We start from the raw sequence: 20,058 nt of genomic DNA, 5'->3' as shown, positions 1-20,058 counted from the left end.
AGGTTTTGATTCTATGAAACAATTGTTTGATCCATATTTGATATGTTAAAAGAACCCCAACAAATAAATTTTAGGAATCTTATTATAGATTTTCTCTAAATCAATAAGAATCATATGCAATATATATATATATATATATATATATATATATGTATATATATATATATATATATGTATATATATATATATATATGTATATATATATATATATATAATTACTGAGACATATTCTTTTGATCTACAGGATATATGGGATTATTGGTCTACAGAGCTTGAATAAAATTATAATCCTTGCTAGTAAGTAATTATGTAAATTGCAATGTTTGTTGATGACAGCGATTAAAGTTGGTGGGAAAAGCAAGCTTGTTACTTATTGCGTGGACTGCAGCTGGCAAGAGTAGATCTGCATCATTCAATGTGGTAAATAATAGTCTTCAACACAAAACCTCTGGAGACAGTAAAAAAAAAAGAATCCGAGTGAATGCATAAGTACAACAGGCGGCGGTCCCTCCCGCTCAGAACCGACAACAATACGACAGCAAAGAAGGGAAACAAGAGACAAGAAACTACTGTTATGTAACATGTCGCGATCTAGGCAAGGATGACGGCAAGCCCCAGGAGCAGGGCCAGCCCTCCTGAGATAAAGCCTCTCACTATCTGTGCACCACTCTGCAACATTACACATACAACGAGTCAGTATCAGGTTTTCTCCGTCGTGATGATCTCTTCAACTAAAACAATTAGAGATCTCTCATTGATAAGGGTCAAGCTATTTGATGTGTGTAACGGCCTAACATGCACCGGAGATATATATATATGACTTGATATGCGTAGATTAGCAAACAAACATCACTTTAGCTAAAGGGCACTGAGCAGCATTTAAAGCCTAACGGCTCTGTCGGCGCACGATAGTGAGCTAAGGACGATAATGCGCTATCGTGAGCATGATCCATCGGATCTAGGTTTGTATATGTGTGAGAGAGAGTACCGTTTCGTCGGCGGCGACGCTGGGACCCGGGGAGGTGGCCTCGGACGAACCCGCGGGAGACCCGGCGGCCGGAGCCGGGGGGCTCGGAGCGGGGGCCGCGGCGCCCTTCTTCGCCTTCTTCTTCTTCTTCTTCTTGCTCGGAGTCGGGGCGGGCGTCTCGGCGGGCTTCGGCGGCGCCGCGACGGGGACTGGGGTCGATGGGATGGGGGAAGCCGCCGGCGGAAGCAACGTCGTCGGAGGCGGCGCGGGCGGGGATGTCACCGGCACGGGCGCTGGAGGAGCCGAGGTTGGCGCGGCCGCCGTGGGCGCTTTGGCGGGGGCGGCGACGGGCGCAGGGGTAGTAGGTGGGCGTGTCGCGGGGGCCTTGGCGGGAGCCTTGGATGTGGGAGCGGCGGCCGGGGCCGGGGTGCTGCTGCTTTTGGTGGGAGCGGCGGCGGGAGCGGGGGTGGTTGGCTTGGCGGGAGCGGCTGCGGAGGTGGTCGGGGCGGCGGCGGGGGACTGGGCCGCAGAGTTGGAGGCCGCGAAGCAGAGGAGGGAGATGCAGAGAATGGCTCTGAGGCGATCCATCGCGAAGAGAAGAGTGTAGCAGACAGTGGGTGAGCGAGTGAGCGGCTGAAGGGGAGTGATGGTTTAAAAAAAAGGGGTTCGGGAGGAGAGAGGGTGTCACGGGGGGAGCAACAGCACATGGGGGGAAGGCGAGTATGGCGCGGACGAGCTACCGCGGGTCCCGCAGGGGCGGCAATCACTGTGCGCCGCGGGGGAATCGGGTGGGTTCTAGTTGGAGGGAGCGAATAGCGGTGAGGAGGGGTTCAGCTAAGCCAGGCTGGCGCGGGCCCCGCCCCTCTGCTCTGCTGGTGTCTGGTGCCGTTGTGGGACGCGCCCGGTTGTCTCCTTCCCTCCCCTCCACTGCCGTTGCGCGCTTCTGCTGTAAGTCTACTCCATTTGGCTGTTGCGATCGGACGACCGCACGTTGCTCCACTGTCGCCCAAAACGTTTTGTTGAGCAGGTGTCGGTGGTGGTGGATGAGACGGGCTCTCTCACTGACCGTTGCCGGCAGGACAGGACGTTGGACTTGCAGGAATGGTCTGGGGAGATGGAGTAATTAGGCCGTCATCATTTTGCTCGTTGCAGCCTGCAGTCAGAGGACATTGTCCAATGATAGCGCAACTCTGATATGGAGGGATAGGTTATGGTATCCGATGTTTAGCTACCATATAGGGTCGCATTGAGGTGTTAGAAGACTATGGGGCCTTTCATGTTTGACTGTTACTGAACTCACCAATTGCTGACGAGTGGATCACGTTTGGACGTTTGATGTGTTTGTGTCGGTGGAGCAAAGGATACCAACCAATGATTAACCCTTACTGGATTCAATATTGGGCTTTACAATGGGCCTTAGACTCCGTAGGAGTATCAAATACTTGTGTGAGGCCCATAGCCTCTACGGTCCTTCCCCTCGCTCGGCGGTTGGACCTTAAAGCAATCTGTACCGTCCAAGTCTCCACACTTTGGTCAAACGGATGTACGGAAACCCACAAATGACCCTTCAAGGCCGGCCGTTCGATCTCGAATACCCTCAGCTGGCGCCTTTTGCAAATTCAAAACCCTTTCGTCGGCTGCCGCCCATCGCTCAACACCGAAGCGCTGACCATGGCGGCGTCAATGAGCTGCTTCTCCGCCTTCGAGGCCGGAGGCCAGGCGCCCGCACTACTGCCCCACAGGAGCTTCGTCCCCTCCGCCTTCTTGTTCTCGAAGAGATCGCCCGGCCAAGTTGCGGTCCGCGCGAGGCCGTGAGTGTCCACGAAGGGAAAGCCGAGGGGGTATCCCCAAGCTAATGTCGTATGACCGGAGCTCCATTCCAATATCTCTCCCTGCTTCCTCATATTTATGTGGTAAATTTCTCATTCACGTCTACTAGTTGTGATGCCGCTCATTTTCATTAAAGGAGAATTCTTGACTATTTCTTCTACAGTCGTCAAATACACTTTAGTGATTAATATATGAATACAGAAAACGGAGGAATTCTACTAATATTTCAAATCCCAATTGCGAACACTTTGTGAAGTCTGTCGTCCCGTGCCCAAATAGCTTTCCTCTAATTTGCACCTTATTTTTTTGATTTAATGGCCATTTCCACACTATCTAAAGTGTTTTTAGTATCTTTTGCAACGCAAATCCATGTAATTCCCCATTTCTTCCATGCTTTTAGTGACTTCCTTTTTTTTTATTAAAATATTAAATATGAATTTTAGATCATATTTGTGCACTCTGACATTTCATCTAGTTCCAGGATTAATTCGTGTTTTATTCTCTTATAAATGCACCTCTAGATATTTTTAAGAATAGTAAAAATTTGATCTTATTTTATGTACTTCTTGCAACAACTTGCTATGTTCCATTTCCGTATTTGATTTCAACTAAGATGTAGTTGTTAGTGCACAAGTTATTCAGACTTGAAGAAAAGCTAACCTGTGCAATTCTGAGCTTCGCCACAAGAAGGAAAGCCAGGTCGACGATGACTTCATTTATCTTATTTTCTTGCTTGCTTCGTGTGAATAAATCAGTTTGTTGTGTTCACCCATGTGGACTTGAATTCTAAGACACTATGTGTATTTTATGGCTCTATTATCTTTCTCAATGGATTTCATCTTTTTATAATTGCTGCATTTATGAATGCATTTGAAGATCCTAGGAGGACAAATGTTTTTTTAATTCATTGATAACTTGATCTTGTTTTGAATGGTTCAACATACTTTAGCATGTCATAAACTTAGTTGATTTTGTCTAAATTATGTGATATATAAATGATATTTGCTCGTAAGGGTTAGTCTATGTCTTAACCTTGTACAGTTCAGACCTGTATACAAAAGAAAAGGTTAAAAAGACGAACATATGAATAACATAATATCGTCAAGCATGAAAAGGAAAAAATAACTAAAATCATAAGTAACACAAACAACTAGTTTTTATTAGGGCAAAAGACTTGCAAATGGGTTGAATGGTCGCATACAAAAGAGTTCTAAAAGTAGGTGCAAGCCCAATGTTCACCTAGACATATAACTAAGATCCTATATGGCCTGGTGCCACCTAAAGGGTTTCAGGACGCTAAGATAATTGACATTTCATACCATAAGATCATCAGCTAGCAATTAGCTTGTGGCATATGAAACTGAGATTGTTTTTTACTATTTTCCCCTCCTCGCAACATCACATAGCTAAAGATGTTTTCAATTTTATAAAGCAGAAATAGAAAACAAAAACACTTCCGATAAAGTAAAATGGGATTGATAGAAATACTTTTATGTCTATACTGCCTACAATCTACCCTGTACTTTATTAGGCATTTGTTCTACAACTAATCTGGGACTAAACATTTCATCAAAGCTTCCAAGTTGGGGAGTCTTAGGTTCTTTGGGCTCTATAGATCTAATGAGGTCCATCACTCGTCTTCATTGGTGTAAGATTTGAATTGCAAGATTTTGTTCCTTCAAGGTATCTCTAGAAGAGGCATCCTTGACTCTCTAATTCTCCAATCAATATTAGACCATATTTTGGCCTTATCAGACCCCCTAGCTGGGGAGCGAAGCCCTTAACAAATTCCACGATGGCATATGATAAAATCCATCACTAGTCTTTGCTAGTATAAACTCTGTGAGCTATGAGGAATTGTTTGCTCGAAGATGGGCTTTACATGATTTTGTCGTTCAATGATGAACCTCGAAGGGCATCTTTAGATGAGGAATCATTTGAAACTGTTTGATAGGCTTTGGCTTTCCAACACTTCACAATGTGGCTTTATCAGGAATATTGAAGAGTAAAATAAAAAAAAGGAATATAGAAGAGTAATTTGTATTATGATTAGTAGCCTTGTGTAAAAGGTGATATGGACATTTCACAATCAGTACCATTTCTGTTTTTAATACATTTACATTTATTGCAGGGAATATTCAACAGTAATGAGAGACAAAATAAATAGGATTTTTTTTTACAAAAATGGAAGAAAAATATTTTACTTCCAGAAATTAAAGAAATAATCAATTTATTTCTAAAAATAGAAAAGGAATAAATGTTGGCTGAAGGACTTGAGCTTCCAATTTTTCCTGACAGATCTCATCAACAAAGATATTTAAGAAACAAAAGTATGTGAGAAAGTCCTCTCTAGTCATTTTATTCTTTCTCCTAGTGAGACCAAGCAAGATAGATCCCCCCGAGAAACAAAGGGGGAGCAGCATGGTCCATGAAAGGAGTTGGATGCACAGTACCACTAGTTGCCATGTCATTTATTGGTTTCTGTATGTCCCTGAATCTAGACAAACATTCCCATCAGCATTTGATTTTAGGTCTGAGAGGTAAAAGTGTCAACATATCATCATTAGTGTCTCCAATTTGATTGATGTTTGATGAAGAGAATTCCTTCGTTTTCTAACTGTCAAGCTAACAAACTTCTAGCCTTTCTTTTTCTTCACTTTAATTGTAGTAATCTGCACAAGTAGCTTGAGTATTGCAATGATTACTGGATTAACTTGTTTGTTCAAATAGGAGAAAGATCATCTTGTCTACCTTATCTTCTTCTGTTTATACACTTCCAGCAACCCTTTTGTGTATGATTTGAGGGGCAAAAACCCTGCGACAAGTGCAAGGAATTAAGAGTATGCCTTGATCAGTTAAGAACGACGCCGTCCGATGCATGAAGATTTTGCTAAATGTAACATCTGGGGAGGATTATTTTACATAGTCTTACCTTCGCAAGCACAGTGATTGTTGCAATTACATTCTTTAATTGATTTAATCGACAATCAAATGCTTCGTATACTTGTTAGTTAGTTGTTTGGATATGAATATAGTTGAGACAGCTGCTTTTTGTTCTTCATGAAGGGTTCTTCTTTTGCAGCACACAGACAATATGGATCTCAAGAACTCACAAGTTTCTTTCTCTTACTATGGTCATGTTGTTTATTAGTTACAGCCAAACAAAGAGGACTTGACCAGTTACCTTACATGATGAAGCAGGAAGCAACTGATTTGGATCTCTTTGTGTGTCCCTTTCTGACTTCCAAATTGTGGGGGGCTGAAGCACATGGATGCAAGTGGCGAAGAACATGCACCTGTGAAGAGCATTTAAGGCCAACACAACTGGTGTCTACTGCAGCTGGAAGTTCAGCAGGACCGAGTCAGAGGTAGTTTAGACAACAGAGTGTGATGCATGCAGCAGTCACTACAAAAATGCAGGAAAATATTAAAGTGAACAAAGAAGATGATTAATTTGAGAAGGAGATGGATAATATATATCAGCAAAGGTGGTGAACACATCAGATTCAACCAGGCTTGTGAGAATCAAGAACTTGAAACAAAAGGATCTTGAATTAGAACACTCAATCTATATACTAGCTTCTCAGAGCTACCTAAATTTGCATCAAGTTGCACTTTATTTTAGTTTTACCATAAGAAACAACAGCAAATTTATCTGCTCCCTGTTCATGATTGATGATCCTAACCCAAGACTTCGAACCTGCAAACGATCTTCTCAGGCATATCTTGTGGGTATCTAGAGCTGAACTTCCCTCTTACTCCTCGAGGAAGCTCACATGCTTCGCTGGTTGAACCACGTCTCATGTCAGCTGGGGGAATGAAGCAGTCCATGGAGAGGCCAGGTACATTGAAGGCCACTTCATCTATCGTCCACGCCTCCTCCATCCTCCTCTTGGTGTGGTTCATCGCCTTCTCTCCGAACCTGAACAGGGTAGCTGTGGAACGACCCGAGTGGGCGATCATTATGCCGTCCACCAGGCGGTAGTCGTCGAGGGAGGAGTTCATAGTTGTCTCCCAGTAGACTGCGTCGCCTCCGGCATTGGCTTGGATTCTGGTCAGGTGGGAATCTTCCATGTGGACAAGAAGCCCGGTTCGCTGGCTGAAGTAGCCGAACAAGACATGCCGTATGATCTCAGCAGGGCCTTCGCTCCGTGCTCTCAGGGTTGGTGGATCGGCGCTGAGCTTGAGAACGAAGCAGTCCTCCCCGTTGACCGTCTTCTCCCCAATGCAACGCGCGTCGGCGAACATGCTTGCGGTGGTCAATGGATCGAGACCCTACTCAAAGAATCATCTCAAGATCAATCCAGGTGCAGAGTCTTTCTAAAGCAATTCAGACAGTGCGGATTCGGTGACCTGGAGAGCTCGGCGGAGGGGACGGGCGGGGCCTTTGGCGGCATGGGAGCCGAGCCAGGGGGTGTGGCGCCACACGACCTTGCCATTGGAACCGGCGTGGACCTTGCTGCCGCCGACAGCGAGCTCGACGTACCACATGTCCGGGGCCATCTGCCAGAGCACGAAGCCACCGGACTCCGTGGTGCTCGACGAGACGCAGCCGGTCCTGACGACTTTGGCTGTGGCCTCGAACTCCGACGCTACCATTCGCACCTTCCCGGTGGCGTAGGCGTTGCGGATGGATCTATGGAGCCTCAGGCCGCCTGACGCCGCCGTGTACTGTTGCATTATGTACTGAGCCGACGAGGTTTCCTGAGAAAGAAGAATAGGCGAAGATTAATTGGATTCAAGAAGAAAAGCCGCATTGATGTGGAGCAGAATGCGTCAAAACACCATCTTGGAGCTACAGAAGCCACGGATTCAATGCAATTTCAGCAATAAATTTGGAGCTTTTACTCCAAAAAAGGTGCATTTGAGGCCGGAAAAAGAGGGAACGCATCAAAACGTCATTTTGGCACCAAAAAGATGCAGGTTTTGCTCGAGGAACGGAAGAACGCAGCACAAAGAGAGAAAGATAATTGTTGGAGGACGAAGAAGAGACGGAGAAGCTCACAATGGGAGTGTCCTTGACGCTGAGGTGAGGCAGAGGGTCGAAAGAGCTGACATGAACGGGGGCGAGCGGCGCTCCCAAGACTCCGAGCAAGAGGCGGAGGTCGGAGCGGAGGGCTGAAGAGGGCGCGCCCGCCGCAACGGAGGAGGTGGCGGCGGAGGGGGCCCGTGAGAGTTGGCCCCGGATCCAACGCCCCCACCCTTCCTTCCTCGGGTCCCCGTGGGCGTCTCGAGCGCCGCCGCCGCTACCATCGGGGCCCTCCACGAGCGGCGCGAGGGTCTCCCGGGAGCCCTTTGACCACGCGACCGGAGCGACCGCCTCGGGCGCCTGTGACAGCGACGGGTGGCGGCGGCGCCCCTTCCTCCGCCGCTGCGGGAGCGGCGCCTGGCTCCTCACGGAGCCCTTCTCCCTCGACCTCGTTGGCAAGGGCCCCGTCGCCACCTCCTCCTCCCTCAGCGCCGGTAAGAACCCTTGCTTCTTCTCCATGGACTGCCCTGCGAACCTCAATCTCCGAAACGGACTCGTACGGAACTTATAGGCGCAGTGGCGGCCAAGTTGCCGTCGTCTGCTTGAGAAATTTTAGGGACCGGAACGCGAAATCTTGTTCGTAGAGGGGGTGGCAGAGGAGTATATATAAACGGACAAGGAAAAGACCTGAGAGAGGGCAGTGAACAGAGACTCCAAATGCTATTCCCGTGCGGTCCCCTGACATGGAGGAGATGGTAACGATATATATATATAATAGTATGCCAACACCTAAGAAATGTTACGATAATAATATAATTACTAATAACGATAATAATTATATAAAAAAATAAGGATATCTTATAAAACAATAATAATCATTATCTAAAATAAGGATATCTTATAAAAAATTCAATAATAGAGTTTACCTATTGACGCTCATATGTTTGTTCTTTACGAGGGATATCTTTTTTTTCACAATTAAATCAAAATGTCATTTTAAAATCAAATCATGATAAATAATATTTGTTGACCATATTTGACCTTGGGCTCTTTGGTTTGAGTACGTTTGTTTGATATGAATCGGACCATATCAGTTTAAAATAAATTAATTATTTGATTCATTTATTTAGTCTTAGATTGCTCGTTTGTATTTTTCTCAAATTATATTATCAAACCTTATTTATCATTGTCAACTTTCTTACCACCGGTTGTGGTCAAATCTTATTTATCTAGCAGTCGAAGAAGTCGTAGCCATCATCTTCTTGCTAGGCCTTAGGTGGTCTTGCGATGGTCTTCATCAATGGGGGAGAAGATTGTTGTCGTCACCTTGATGAGCATTGATGGTCGCAATCATTGTTGCTAGGGTAAAAGGTTGGTGTTACCTTCTTGCTGAACATTGGTGGTTATGGTCAACATCATCCGAGCAAAATGACGCTATTGATGTTGCCAACGAGGTAGGATGTTGTCATCACCATCTCGTTTGATAGTGTTCTACTCAAGTTACACTCATTCATAGTAAACATTGTCTAATGATAGTGGTGTCACTTGTATCCGGTGGTTCACTGGATAATGGTATTGTCCTAGACCAAGCAATATTATCGTTCAAAACTACAATAGCATTTTTGAACAATTTAGTTCCTAAAATTATCTAAAAATAAAAAATAAAAATATACCAAAAATATTAGAATCATATTAGAATACTTATAGAAAAGTTTAGATAGGTTTGGTAAAACTTTCTTTAGTTACACTCGATGACATAATCATAACACAAATCTCATATTTGGATAAAAATCAACTAAAAATTAAAAAAATAGAAAAAGTGATATTATGTATACTAGAATCATATTAAGATATTTATAGAGAAGTTTCAAAAGGGTTGATGAAATTTTGCTGAGTTACGCTTCCATACTTCATTACAGATTTAAGGCACAAATACTTTATTTGGACAATTAATCACTCTAAAATCAAAATAAATTAGAAAAAGTAGTAGTAAATATACTAGAATCATATTAGGATATTTACAGAGGAGTTTTGATTGGTTTAATGAAAATTATTGAGTTACATTCGGGTAATGCCCGAGTTATACTAAATTAAAAATTAGTCACTCTAAATTTAAAAATAATACTAAACTTATTATAATCATATTAGGATAGTTATTGGGGTAGTATGAATAGGTTTGAGAAAAATTATTTAGTTACGCTCACGTTATACTCAAGTTACACTTGATCATAGATTTAACCCAAAGCACCCTATTTTGTAAATAAAATATTCTAAATTCACATACAAGTGAGAACCATCATAATCACTTATAAGGAATTACAATAAAAACATGTTTTTAATAATCACAAACTAAACACATGGAAGCAATTCATAACATAACAACATTAATCAAATTAGTAAGATGATATAACATTGTCAACAATTTGTACAACAACATAGGTCATCATCAAACTTTTTATTGCTTAATTCTAATACCCCAAAATCTTTTAGGTAACTTTCTCTTCTTAAAAAAATATGGGCTATATTTTAAGGCTTGATATATTTTCAACATATATAACCTATGGACTATCGAAGGAATAGCCCTTGATCGATCATTAGATATCGTAGAATGTACTACAAAAGTCATTGGATCATCAAAGGACCAAAGGAATGATCCTCTATGTCTAGGGCTATAGGATGACCAAGTTTATGATCTTCGAGTATCTTTTAATTTTATCGTCTTTCTTTTTATACTCGGCACATTCTTAATTCTCTCCAATGTATGTGTTCTACAAATAGTTTAATATATCAAATAAATAATATATTTTAAATACATAGATGAAAAATATTAAATTATTATATCTTGGTATTCTCAACTAGATGAGACTCAGTAGCTATTGAGATAAGCACTTGATATACCTATAGAACATGTGTACACAATAGTTATCGATAACATTGATGCTTACTCGATCGTATTTTCATAGTCATGATCAGGATAACAGGATGACATAAACATATTCATACACTCACAAAGTCATACCCGGTAATAAATTAATAAATTAAGAATCAAAATTAATTTATATTAGACTTTTCATATATATATATATAGAAAAATAAGATTTGGTTTACCATCAAGAGTAGTGCATAGCCTCTTATATATCTAATCAACTTAGTGCTACCCTTAAACTTTAACTTTTTTATATGAGCACCAGTATTGAAAATCTTGATGGCAATGTAAGAATAGATAATCATCATCTAATTGTAATTTATCAATGAATCTAAATCATGAACATAAGATGGTATTGCAGGGGGTAAAGTATGATTTATTTGATAAAATAAAATACAAACAAAAATATATAAAATATACAACTTACAAAAATCGACAATGTCAACATCATTATCACTAAACATTAGTCTACAAATTAGATTTTTTATATTTTATCTACTAGGAAATTGATCTCTAAGGTATTTCTTGAACATATAACTTGAAGTCATTGCTTCAACATCTATAATTTCTCTATGGTTGGGAACCCCTAAAATCAAAACAATATCACTCGAGCTAAACTCAACTGGGACACCATCAAAAGTAAATGTGAATCCTTCCACCCAATATTATAGGATATTGTATAGAGCAAGTTAATACATAGGAATATTAGGAATATCTATAAAATAATAAAAAAGTGTCATCCTGGGAACATGAAGATAACACCACCTATAGGAAATAGATATAATGTGTCATCGACTTCTACCACTAGGTTCATAGATAAAATACTTAAAATGATCCATATAACAATGATCACTATATATTGTGGAGGGGATCATGAAGGAAGGGGTGACCTGGGAGAGGGTTGATGTAGTAGGAGACGAAGGAAGAATGAGTATATGAAGCTTTTTCAATTTTAAATTTAAAAATAAAATTTAATTAATTATATATAACTTAATAATGATTACTATGTTCTATATATATTTACAAAATTAAAGGTTATAAATAGAGGATAATATATCCAAAGTTTATCGGGTGAAAAAGATAAATAAATTTAAACATATACATATCACAAAACATAGTTGAACACCCTTATATTCTAATTAAGTAATATGTCTAACTAAATAAATTAAAATGAGTGTAACTCATGTGTAGCCCCAATGTAACAAAAGTATAAATAGGAAAATTGTATCCAAAGCTATCCAAACTTTTCAAAAATTATTATAATATAATTATAACATATTTACTATAATTTAAATAATTATATTTTATTTTAACATTATTAATTATCAAAATAATATATTTTTATATTAAATCTATGATCTGAGTGAACGTGAGTATAACATAAGTGTAACTTTAATGTAACTAAAGTATAAATATCGACAAACCTATCCAAACTTCTCCAAAAGAATAATAACATATTTCTAACATGTTTTATATTATTATTTTTTATGTTTTTGGGTCATTAATTGGTGAAATAGAAAATTCCTACATTAACTCGAGTATAACACAAATATAACTTCAGCGTAACTCAAATATAAATATATTTAATTATCTTAAATTTATTCAAACTTCTCAAAAGTCATTATAATATATTTCATGTATATATATATATATATATATATATATATATATATATAGTTTCTAATTTTAGAGTCAATAGATGGTGAAATAGATGATTTTTTTTAAGATTTATTAGTCTTATCTCATAATTTTTTGTTATTCAACTCAGTTATAAAGTTTTGAAGAAGACATTGGTAGCAATATAAAGAATTAGATTCTTTTTAATATCTTACTTTTGTGACTAGTGTTATGATATCTCCATCGATAAAGAGATCACATCGTTCATAGTCAAAGAGGAGATGAGGTCACCGGAGGTATCGAAGAGGAGATGAGATCACTGAAGATGATGATGTTGTAGCCATTATAGAGTAGATAAGTCATTATTACTTGATGATATCATCAATAAAGTCATAGAGGATGGCACTATTGTTGGCTATTAGAGAGGACTAGAAGATACTAATGTAGAGATGATCATAGGATACATTGGTCATTGTTGTTAGAGAAGGGAGGATGTTATCATAGGCGAGAGAGGATGCCATCGTCATTCATTACTAAAGAGAGAGGAGCACTCGTTACCACTGCCTACAATAGGATTATACTTGTTCGATGTAACCCTTGCTTTTCGATTCAAACTCAACCTAACCCATAATCCAATCCGACCCGCTTCGAAGGATTTGACCCGAATTAATTCAATCTAAATCGAGACTCAGACTTGGACCAAACCAGCCCTTGGGTCGATCGAATTTGAATCAAACCAATAGGATCAATACAAAAGGTCAGAATAATATTTTTAAAATTTTAAACAAAATAGGTTAAAAAAACAAATAATGGGCCTCATCCCATCATTGGTTGTTTTTTTAAATGCCCTAAAATTAAAAACAAAAATAATGGTGACAAAAACATCATTAATAACAACAATAGGCAAATGAAATGGAATGAAATTACGTAGATAACAACCATCACAATCCGGACGGAATATTGTGTTAAAGTTTCAAAAAGGCAACAAACATTCCCAAAATCTAATGGTGTACAAAGTATATACCTCATCTGTGTGAATAAACATACAAAACAATATCTCATCGGAAAACCATTTCATCTAAGTCGTACTATGCTATATTGGATTATAAATCAGTCGATATGGAATCAAGTTTTAAAAGACGTGAGCACTTTATGTTAACACATCATGTTCATGGCGAATGCGTCCAAAAAAAAAAAAGTTGTCAATGATCATTCGAGCTTTTACTACTTTTCTTCAAATTGTCAAGTCCTTTTCTCCTTCCACATCGTCATCGTCATCGCCATGGTCATCATTATTTTATACCAAACGTAATTATGAGCAAGACAATCTCAAGCGTTATCATGATGATGCAAAGCCTATCTCCAAAATCCACACATGATCCACTCCTAGCAAATCAAAATATTCTGATATGATCAAGTCTATCTATAATTATTTCATGAGTTGGGTCAATTTATGTCATGAGTTCTGGGTTGGATCAAAGTCGATTTTTCTTTGAAGGTTGAAATCTACCCTAATAATGATGTCTATCATTTGTTTGGTTGCTATTCTATTTTAAATATGTTATTAGGTGATCATAAATCTCAAATCTGAAGTTGTTAGTAAACGACTCGATATGAAATCTGAGTATTATACAAGCCCAAGTGAAAACTGGACAAAGAGTCTTTGAGCACATCATTAATTGTCATAATAATAACAAGGGAGTTTGACACATGAGCAACCCGATGGTACATCACGTATTACTCGAATGTCCCCCCATCAACCTTCTTCTATATAGGATGATGAGTAACTCACGTGATCGGTATGATAATAATACCAATTGCAACGTTCGATGGATTCTCACGTGTTACATGTAGAGTGATGCCAAGCGGTGATAGCAAAAGATGAAGACTGATATAGTGATCATCCCCACACGCACACGCACACACGGTGGGCAAATAGAGTTCGGAGCAACATCCATTGAAGTCTCAGCGATTCAACGCCACTTTGTCGGCAAACTTTTTTAAGGTCGATGACTGCTCTATGATGCTAATCCCAGAAGCCACCATCAGCAGCCCACACGGATGGGTTATTGCTCGCCATGCTCCTTTCGAGAGCACATGCGTATGCCCCCTTAAAGTCTCGCATCCATGCTGCTTTCTGCACACCCTGGCCCTTCGTTTTCTTCTTCTTCTTCTTCATCATCATCTTCTTCATCTTTTGTGCATCAAAGCAAGAGAGAGTGGTAGTAAAGTAGAAGACGACGAAGAACAGAATGGGGCTTGTGACGCGGACATGTCGCTGCTGGACTTTGATCCAACACTTCGTTTGAGATGCCCGCATAAGAATAAACGGGTGCAGAAAAGACTTCAAAATCTTTACCTATAGTAGCTATGTAGACTAGTGAATAATGAATTCGATTGGGACTCTTAATATAGTAGACTGTGTTAACTCGATCCTTGATCTCAAGCGAGAGATGCCAAAGGTGAAAAGCCAATTTATAATTAGGCTGAACCCAAGAAGCCTATGAGTTGAGTTGGGCTTGACGGTTGGACAGAGAGAGGTTACCCGTCCGTATTGCATGCAAAGGGGGAAGCTTTTTGTTGGTGTTGCTGCATCAAGTTTGTCCATGGTGAAGATAGTGTCGGATAAGGATAAAGTCTAATCAAAAGTTATGTCAGGGTATACCTGATAAGATCCCTTCGATGCTTAAATTAGAATGGATTCGAAGAGCTTAATACATAGGATCATTTTATAATATAATACACAATCGTCAAATTCAAAATCATGATGAATATCGAGAACAGTTATGCATATTGTCCGATTATAAATAGGATCGTGAAGTCATGCATTAAACACGAGAAATACAAGATAACTGTGAGGTTGATTATGTATAGCTGAATCGATCCCTTCAGTGGTCCAACGCTGTCAAACTGGTAGGTTTCGACCTAATATGATCATTTTTATCTCTATAATTCAAAAAAAATATTTTTCATGATCTAACTTTAGTTTTCCAAAGAAAAGAAAATTAGAAAGAAGGATTGTTTTTGTCCCTCAAGCGGTTAGGGAACTTTTTTTTTTTAATCTTTATCTTCTTTCAAAATTCATTTATTATTAGGTAAATGATTATCAAATTAATCATCAAAAATTAAAATACATAATAAAATGCAGCCAATTTACAAAAATGAGTTTTTCTTCTTACTTTTTATTCATAACAAACATAGGAAGTTCCAAAGGTAAACAAACACATGAAAATTAATTATTCATTAAAAAACATAAAAAATATTCATATGTGAGATGAAGATTTAGATAAGGATAAAGACTAATCTTAAATTATTCAACGAATCTCCTCATATGTCATTACATCAATAGTCTTTGTTACTTTAAATAATAAAGAGATCAACGATTCTTCTCATATATCTTTAACCCTAATCAATCTGACTCAAACTTATCTCATAAGATGTCTACAGGAGGCAGGCAGGTAGGGAGTGGAGAAGGGTTCGTCTCAAGGCAAAGGGATGACAAGTCTTTAAATAATAGAATTAGAGTCTTGGTTGTAGGCTATCATCTTTAAATTCGTCTTGAATGCATATGTTTTCTTGCACAGTTGTTTCTTAGGGAGTATGTGTGCCTAGGTCAGAAGCATCCCCACCTTAATGCCTGCAAAGCTCTCCTTAGCTGCAGTGGTGGAAGCTTGTTGACTCCATGGAAGACCAAAAGCCACATGCAACTCCATGCCTGTTGCTCTCCCAATTCAGTGGCCCAGTACATGAAACAAGAATATTTCTTCTGTGTCAACAAAACAGCACCTCTCTCATATCCCGAGTCCTGCAGTGGATACAGTAAATCTAGCACCACACCTTCCAACATCATTCAGCAACTTTCAATTATGCTAACAACTGGGCAGGAAGGAACTCCTTTTCCTGTTCTTCAACTTTCAAATATGTTCATGATTGAGTGGGCAAACATTTCCCACTCCTAATTGCTCGTTGGATTAGAATTTGAGTAAAAAATGATTAGTTAAATGTATTATTTGAGTTCTTTCAATCCTTATATGATCATATAGGACCTGATTTTAATCCTCAACCTTCAGTTTACAATATATGTCTTTCATGTATGATTTCATTATCTTCCCCATATTAATAAGAGTGTGTGACTCAGATTACTTCCTCAAACTTTATACAAGTGACTTAAATCTTTCTTTAATTATAAGTTAAATTGGTTAGGATTAACATACATGAAATAGGACATCAATTTAATATAAACTTATAGGTGTTAAACCATATCTCAAACCTAATATATGTTAGTAGCTTTTTGTAAATTGTGAACATGTGGTACTAATTTTAACTTCTATTTAACATTATGATTGAAATTGAGGGATTCATAACAAATTTCAAATGGAGGAATTGATGCATGGTGGTAATATTCTTCGTACCTGTTCGATTGTTTTCCTCCAACCTTGTGAAACATGACAGCGAGATCATGGTTGGCATCGTCGTCCTCAGGACCAAACCATGTACGTGATTCTGCCATTAGAGTAGTGGTCAGTCCCAAGGTTCGTAATACTATACCGTACCGGTGTTTCGACCTGGGCTCGGTATCGATACGGTACGGTATATCGAGCGGTACATCCAGGTGTACCGAGCGATATACTCAGGTGTGCCTAGTATTGTAGTTCTGCTACAGTGCTATAGTGCACTGCTACAGTACTACACTGCACTGCTACAGTGCACTCGGACCGGTAACAGATGGTCCGCGTACCGACAATCTGTCGGACCGGTACGTACCGCCTGTACCGGGTGGTACAGTTCGGTACTGCAGACCATGGTCAGTCGTCGCACCCCTCCCCACAGTGAAAGAGTGAACTCTCTCCCCATTGATTGCGTGCATATATCCTGGATCTTCTCTTCCTAAGTATGTATGTGTTGCGTTGCACCTAATTTGTTTTCCTACTCTGGAGAGTTCTTTTAACTTAATTCTTTCTATTTGATCTTAATGTATGTTTCTGTCATAAGAGATAAGAGAGAGAGAGAGAGAGAGAGAGAGGGCGTGAGGCTCGGCACTTCAGAGCTGGCATCTTGCGGAGTCTGGATTTCCCATGCATGCGTGCATTCATGGCCAATCCATAAGGTCAACTGCTCCCACCCTACTCCATGATCCTATCTATAAGAAGCAGCTACTACTCTCCTCACCGAGCATCTCATACACTGTACTTCGTTACCTTTTCTTTCATCTTGTCTTCTAGAGATGAAGCTCTTGTCTGCCACCGTAACCGTCCTACGCTCCTCCTGTCTTCCTTATATTGAATTAATTAGATAGAAAGTAGAGATAAAATTATCATAAAAAAATAAAATAAAATAGTTTATATTTCAATCAAATATTTTACATGTTTTATGGCTCAAGATATAGGGTTTATATATTCTCCATAGATATATTATATTTATTATATTTAATATGATTCTTTTTTTCAAGAGACTTTTAAAGAACAAATAGTGATTTATTTTTCTATAGATCTTTAATGTGTTTTACCTCTTGATTGATATAATGATTTTTTTCATAATACCTTGATAAGTTTAATTTCAATATTCTCCGTTCTTAAACTTGTTCCATCTAATATGATAAATTTGTTTTGAAGTTGTTGAAATATTTTAAATTTGAATAGTTTTGTGAGTATATCGACAACATGTTCACTTATTTTGATATGAAGTAGCTTCACTTTTTTATTTTTGACATGAACTATTATAAAATAAAATCTTGTGTTGATATACTTTGATCCTTCCTAGTAAGCTGGATTCTTAGCTAAAGTAATAGTTGATTTGTTATTAATATAAATCTTGGTTGACTTTTTCTACAATATATGAAGTTTTTAGAGTAGTTTTCTTAGTTATATTGCATGACAAACATAAGAAGATGCTGCTATATATTATACTTTACAACTTGATAGAGCAACGATATATATTTTAAAGGCCATGTGAATATAGATTCACTAAAATAAAATACAAATTCGGTTGTACTCTTCCGATCATCGTAGCTTCTAAATCACTATCACTATATCCAGTGAACTTCAACATTTTAGATGATGAATAGAGCATTCCATACTTAATTATATCTTTAATATATCATAAAATTTTTTAACGACTATTAAATGAGATATTTTAGGAGCTTCCATATATTTACTTATTAAACCAACTCCAAATAATATATTGTTAGGAAATATGGGGCAATATCACATATGTAACAGAAGAATAGAAAAATAAAATCTCAGAATTTTTCACAAAAAAAGTTTTTAATCGTCATGCGAAGATTGGTGCACAAAAACCCATAAAACTGAAAACTATATATATGTAAAAGGTATATTACATAGAAAGATCGTATATCCTTGAAAACCTACAGATCTATAGGAGAGGATGAAGGAGGTCAGTTATCCTCCTCTCTAACGGTGATCCACATGGCACGCATTGTGAAGATGCTCCTCAAATCGCTGCACAATTCTTCTTTCCACACGCACCACGCGATAAAAAAGGGGTCGACCCTTCATGCTATCCACATGCCCTAAACTCGGGCTATTGGCTAAGGTAGAGAGGGAGAGAGGAGTCTAGGTGGTGGTAGCTAAAAGGGTCTAGCCTATGTCTCTTTGATTCCCTCATATTTATAGAGGTTCCTATCAATTTAACCCGAATGGATCCTATCCTATTAGGTATCGGATCTCCATCCCACTACCTAAACATCTTAAGTTAATGGATCTCTACCTAATAATCTCTCATTGGCTCTTACTGGATCTTATCCATAAGGTCTAATAATTTAGGGGCTTACTAGATATCCAATAAGATAGGAGCTCCAACGGATATATCATATTTGAACCTCTACTCGTCGCAACACCTACCATATATATGTGACCCTCTAGGCCCAATATCGAACTGGCCATAATTCGTGCTTATCATAACTCCTTTTGGCTCAGTGAATTATTATCTCTATTATAAAGATAGTAATTCACTCAACTTATCGAATACGAATGTACTAAGCCACTACGTCGTAGTCCCGAGACGATACAAGGTAATCCAATTCATTGGACCTATATATCCTCAGTTATCATATATCTATAATCTCTTATCCATATAATATCCCAGAGACTATATACCGGATATGGTGTTATCAGGTCCATATAGTTTCTACTCGAGTCTTGCTCTAATCATATTCTCCCGGAAAACTCTTCCTTTATCAAATTGAATGACCCTAGTTAGGGATTTGCTAGTGCAAGAATGCATAAGATATTTCTCTCATGATACCGAGAGCAGATGATCCTCTATCGACACTCAATTACTCTCGTAAGGTTGGCTATCACTCTCGATGATCGGTTGTGCTAAATTTGGAACTTTCAAACCTACAAGTCCAATATCAAAGAGTGGAGTACTCATACAAGACATCCTTAGTGACTTAAATCTAAGGATTAGATATACTACTAGGATGACAGAATTACTATATGATAATGAGATATCATCAACCATCTTCCAATGAGCACATACATTGTATCCCTAATATCCCCACACGAGCAACCATTAGACCAACCACCTCTATCATATGGATATGTATATAACACACTAGTTTGTTCGGTTATCTCGATGTCTCTCTCATATAACCTATAATCGGGATTATTTATGGTCTATGTTTAAAGGCGAATCAGTCTCATTAACGTGATCTCATCATGATCCGACTCTCATTCCAAAGATTTATGGACATCACAATTTATGCAATATGTAACATAAAGTAAGAAA

At 38.8% G+C, this 20,058-nt stretch overlaps 2 protein-coding genes across 2 annotated transcripts; both read right to left on the bottom strand.

The window, feature by feature from the left end:
- Window positions 1–404: 404 nt before the first annotated feature.
- Window positions 405–1,613, bottom strand: LOC103988981 (lysine-rich arabinogalactan protein 18-like). The gene is made up of 2 exons (XM_018828341.2): window positions 989–1,613; window positions 405–669 (listed from the first exon to the last, which is right to left on the bottom strand). Exons 1-2 carry the CDS (start codon window positions 1,553–1,555, stop codon window positions 592–594), a joined length of 645 nt encoding a protein of 214 aa, XP_018683886.2. The 5' UTR covers window positions 1,556–1,613; the 3' UTR covers window positions 405–591.
- Window positions 1,614–6,289: 4,676 nt separating this feature from the next.
- Window positions 6,290–8,491, bottom strand: LOC135640397 (uncharacterized). Its single transcript, XM_065154788.1, has 3 exons — window positions 7,803–8,491; window positions 7,151–7,501; window positions 6,290–7,072 (listed from the first exon to the last, which is right to left on the bottom strand). Exons 1-3 carry the CDS (start codon window positions 8,283–8,285, stop codon window positions 6,479–6,481), a joined length of 1,428 nt encoding a protein of 475 aa, XP_065010860.1. The 5' UTR covers window positions 8,286–8,491; the 3' UTR covers window positions 6,290–6,478.
- Window positions 8,492–20,058: the final 11,567 nt, after the last annotated feature.

Source organism: Musa acuminata, chromosome BXJ3-6 (assembly GCF_036884655.1).
Source record: "Musa acuminata AAA Group cultivar baxijiao chromosome BXJ3-6, Cavendish_Baxijiao_AAA, whole genome shotgun sequence".
NCBI lineage: Eukaryota > Viridiplantae > Streptophyta > Magnoliopsida > Zingiberales > Musaceae > Musa > Musa acuminata.
The sequence above is the reverse complement of the archived record's forward strand: the minus strand, read 5'-3'. Positions and strand labels throughout refer to the sequence as shown.

Excerpts from the sequence above, each read along its gene's own strand:
- LOC135640397 (XM_065154788.1), bottom strand. The coding sequence starts at position 8,285 with ATGGAGAAGAAGCAAGGGTTCTTACCGGCGCTGAGGGAGGAGGAGGTG. Across the intron at positions 7,502-7,802 it reads GCGTCAAGGACACTCCCATT|GAAACCTCGTCGGCTCAGTA; the intron begins GTGAGCTTCTCC and ends CTTCTTTCTCAG. Across the intron at positions 7,073-7,150 it reads CCCTCCGCCGAGCTCTCCAG|GGTCTCGATCCATTGACCAC; the intron begins GTCACCGAATCC and ends TTCTTTGAGTAG.
- LOC103988981 (XM_018828341.2), bottom strand. The coding sequence starts at position 1,555 with ATGGATCGCCTCAGAGCCATTCTCTGCATCTCCCTCCTCTGCTTCGCG. Across the intron at positions 670-988 it reads GCGTCGCCGCCGACGAAACG|AGTGGTGCACAGATAGTGAG; the intron begins GTACTCTCTCTC and ends GTAATGTTGCAG.